Here is a 3437-nt window from a genome sequence, read left to right on the forward strand (position 1 = left end):
TTTCAAAATTCAGGACCCCAATTTCTAGTCGCATTGGAGCCCTAAAATTCGGGAGACGCCCTTAGTGGGAAGCTATGTTGGAGAACGCCATCCTCAAAGCTAGGGTTCTTCGTGTATTGAAAATTGTAACATCGGATTTGCACGACGAGGGAATATCATGTCATGATCAAATTAGAATGCACAGAAAAATGCGCCTTTGCTAATTCGAAACTGCATATAAAATTTAAAATCTCAGTCTCGTGAATTTTCAAACACTAAGCCTAACATTCTACTGCAGATTTAATGAACTGCTCGTTTTTTCTTTTCGAAATGGGGAGTTTAACCCCGGCTTCTGCATCATGGTGATGCACACGGCCTTTTATTGACACCCAGTGTTAATAAGTTTTACATTTCACGTATCTCAAACATCGCCTATAGTTGATACAAAAATCAACCATCGGAATAAAAAAAAGCATAGTAAAACTACACATCATTGTAGCCTACTAATATGAACTGCTCGTACAATATTCAGTTTGTAGATTATATACGGAGTTAGTTGAAGATGATAATGGAGTCTCAACAATGTGTCTAGGATTTATTTGTAATCTAAAGATCTCAGATATATAACCATTAAACTTATGAACTCAACAGCTGCTAATTCCCGCATTTATATATATATGCCCATCACGGCAATATATGCATATTGCTCAAGGATATCTCTGCCAAAAATCGCCACTATGGGCAGCAAATTCACGGATGATGAAAAAAAGGAGTGAAGAAAAAACAGAGAAAAGAACTCTGTACAAGTAAGATTGTGTACTAATTAGTTTCGTGCATGCCACTGACCACCTAAGGCTCTGCCGATCTGCCGTGCCCGTGGGCCATCGCTGGAGACTCATCGGAGCTGCTACTCGATCATCTTGGAATCGGAGGCGGAGTCGTCGGAGTGGGCACCGAGCTTTGAATTGGAACTGAAATTTGGGATCGAGAACACGAGCTCCTTGTCGTCGGAGCTGGACAACCGGAGGTGCGCGAGGATCTTGCTGAACTTGGGCCTCCGCCGTGTGATGGCGATGGACACGTCGTTGGGGAAGAGGTCCCCGCGCACGAAGGCGTGGTACACAGTGGTGGCCAGGACGCCGGTGACCGTGACGGCGGAGATCCCCGAGAGCCCCACCGCCATCGCCCGCGTCCCCACGTTGTCCACCTCCGACGCGTACAGCACCGTGGCTAGTGCGACGCTGGTCATCGGGAACGTGTACGCCCACCAGGCCAGCGAGAATCTGAACCCCCGGAAGAGGTTGACGCGCACCACCAGCGACGCGTAGAGGAACATGGAGACGAAGTAGGCGAGCTTGGCGCCGTTGTTGAACTCGCCGGAGATCCTGGCCCACGCCATGGACGCGACGCTGGGCGCGGCGACGAAGAGGAAGAACACCGGGTGCAGCTCCTTGGGCAGCTGCACGTTGGTGGGGAGCCGCTGGTAGAGCGTGACGAAGAGCACGGTGTAGTGCGCTAGCCCGACGGCGAAGAAGAAGATGGGCAGCTCCCGGAGGCCCATCCTGGCGCCGAGCAGCGCGCCGACGAAGTTGCCGACGACGGCGAGGTGGTTGGACGGGTTGGCCACCTTGGAGAGGCGGCGCTCGCCGGAGGACATCCACTGGCCGTAGATCTTGAGGTCGAGGCAGAGGATGGGTGCCATGAGGAGGTACCAGACGACGTGGTGGATCTCGTCCACGGGCCGCGGCACGCCCTTGACGAGGAAGAGGCAGGCGATCCACGGTGCGAAGAAGAAGTTGCCGCGCACCGGGTGGTGGAACTCGCGGCGGACAGCCTCGAAGTAGAAGACGACCTTGAGGAGGTAGGTGACGGAGACGAGCACGGTGAGAGCGACGGAGATCCACCAGAGGACGTGGTTGGCGGCGGGGTGGACGCGGAGGAACGCCGTGGAGGGCTCCGACTCGAGGGTCTTCCACAGCATCGCCTGGCTGCTCACGCCCAGGCACATCCCGAACGCGCTGATCGGGAACCGGAGCAGGAACGGCCACAGCTCGTCCTTGGGCAACACAGCCACCTCCGTCGACTGTTCGCATGCGGGGTGTTAGAGACGAGACGAATCGATGATGCAAGCAAAGGTAATGTAGCAGTCATGACAAGAAAAGGTAATGGTGGTCATGTGACACGTACGCGAAGGGTCTCAAGCTCGGGGCCTTCGAGCGCGGCGAAGTAGCGGTCGGCGGAGGGGACGTCCTCCTCCTCGTCGGTGTCCTCCTCGGAGATCTTGGACGCGGCGCCGTGGCCGCGCTCGATGTCGACGGCGTCCGGCAGAGGCTCCTGTGGCTGGCCGCGGAGTGCGGAGAGCTGGCGCTCGAGGCGGCCGGAGAAGGTCTTGAAGTGGTCGAACCGCCTGTCCCGGTCCCGCGTGCTGTCGCTCCGCGGTACCGCCGGCGCCTCGCCGCCCGCGTCTCTGACTACCAGCGTCGGCTGCGAGTGGTGCCGCGCCTGGTTCAGCAGCTGCGGCAAGGAGGGATGGTGGACGAGCTTTGTCTTACTCGGCGGCACCGCGCCCACGCCGCCAACGGACGGCAGCGGCGGCATGCCGAGCTGCCCGAGATGGGCCCCCGACGGCGAGGCCGGCACGCTGAGCGAGACAGAGCACGGCGTATCTCCCCGCGTCGATTCATGGCGCGAGGGGACACGAACGAGAAGCGCTTCCGGGGACAGAGACGGAGCACACCCTGGCTCGCCGGCCACCTGGACATCGATGCTCTCGCTGATCGTCATGGCAACAACTCGATCGATCGACGCCGTCTGAAAAAACAATACGACGATATCAAGCGTGGATATCATATACTCCACGCAGCTTGTATATATATACACGCAGCGCGCGCGCTTATGGCTGGTGGATCGCCGGCGGCAGGTCAGCGGCGCCGGCATGGGACAAGAGGCACGTGGACGCGAGCCTCGAAGGTTCCACGCATGAGCGCAAAGCACGTACCCCAAAAAGCTATCTGTAGCGTACGTCGCCGTCAGTAGCAGCAGCGGTCGCGCCGCAGTACTCCACGCCGCCTCCTAGGTGTATGTCGAAATGCGACGTCACCGCTGGCTGCTACTCGCCGTCGGCCGTCGTCGTCTTCACTCGCCGGTGATCGAGCGAGGTGACGAAACTCTTCTGTTTGCGTCCACGGCTGCACCTCGATTCGAAGGATCGCGATGCCTATTTATACACTCGCGGACAGAGGTCGGGAGCTCGGCTCGACCATGTCAGTAGGTCACTGTGCTGAGCCGGCAGGTGTGGATCGGTGGACTGCCTTTGGATGGTTCCATTGACTGCGCTTTGACCTCAATAATATTTAGCTCTTGTAATGGACTATAGATTATGGTTTTCTTGTGAATAAGTGGTGTAAAGGATGCTCCTGCTAAAACGAAAAGCACATTTACAAAAAAAATACGTAGTA

The 3437-nt window shown here is 56.6% G+C and overlaps 1 protein-coding gene across 1 annotated transcript; it reads right to left on the minus strand.

Moving 5' to 3' along the window:
- Positions 1–886: 886 nt before the first annotated feature.
- On the minus strand, positions 887–2763 carry LOC124649768 (S-type anion channel SLAH2-like). The gene is made up of 2 exons (XM_047189344.1): positions 2167–2763; positions 887–2062 (listed from the first exon to the last, which is right to left on the minus strand). Exons 1-2 carry the CDS (start codon positions 2761–2763, stop codon positions 887–889), a joined length of 1773 nt encoding a protein of 590 aa, XP_047045300.1.
- Between the last annotated feature and the right edge of the window lie 674 nt (positions 2764–3437).

The sequence above is a fragment of the Lolium rigidum genome, chromosome 4 (genome assembly GCF_022539505.1).
Source record: "Lolium rigidum isolate FL_2022 chromosome 4, APGP_CSIRO_Lrig_0.1, whole genome shotgun sequence".
NCBI lineage: Eukaryota > Viridiplantae > Streptophyta > Magnoliopsida > Poales > Poaceae > Lolium > Lolium rigidum.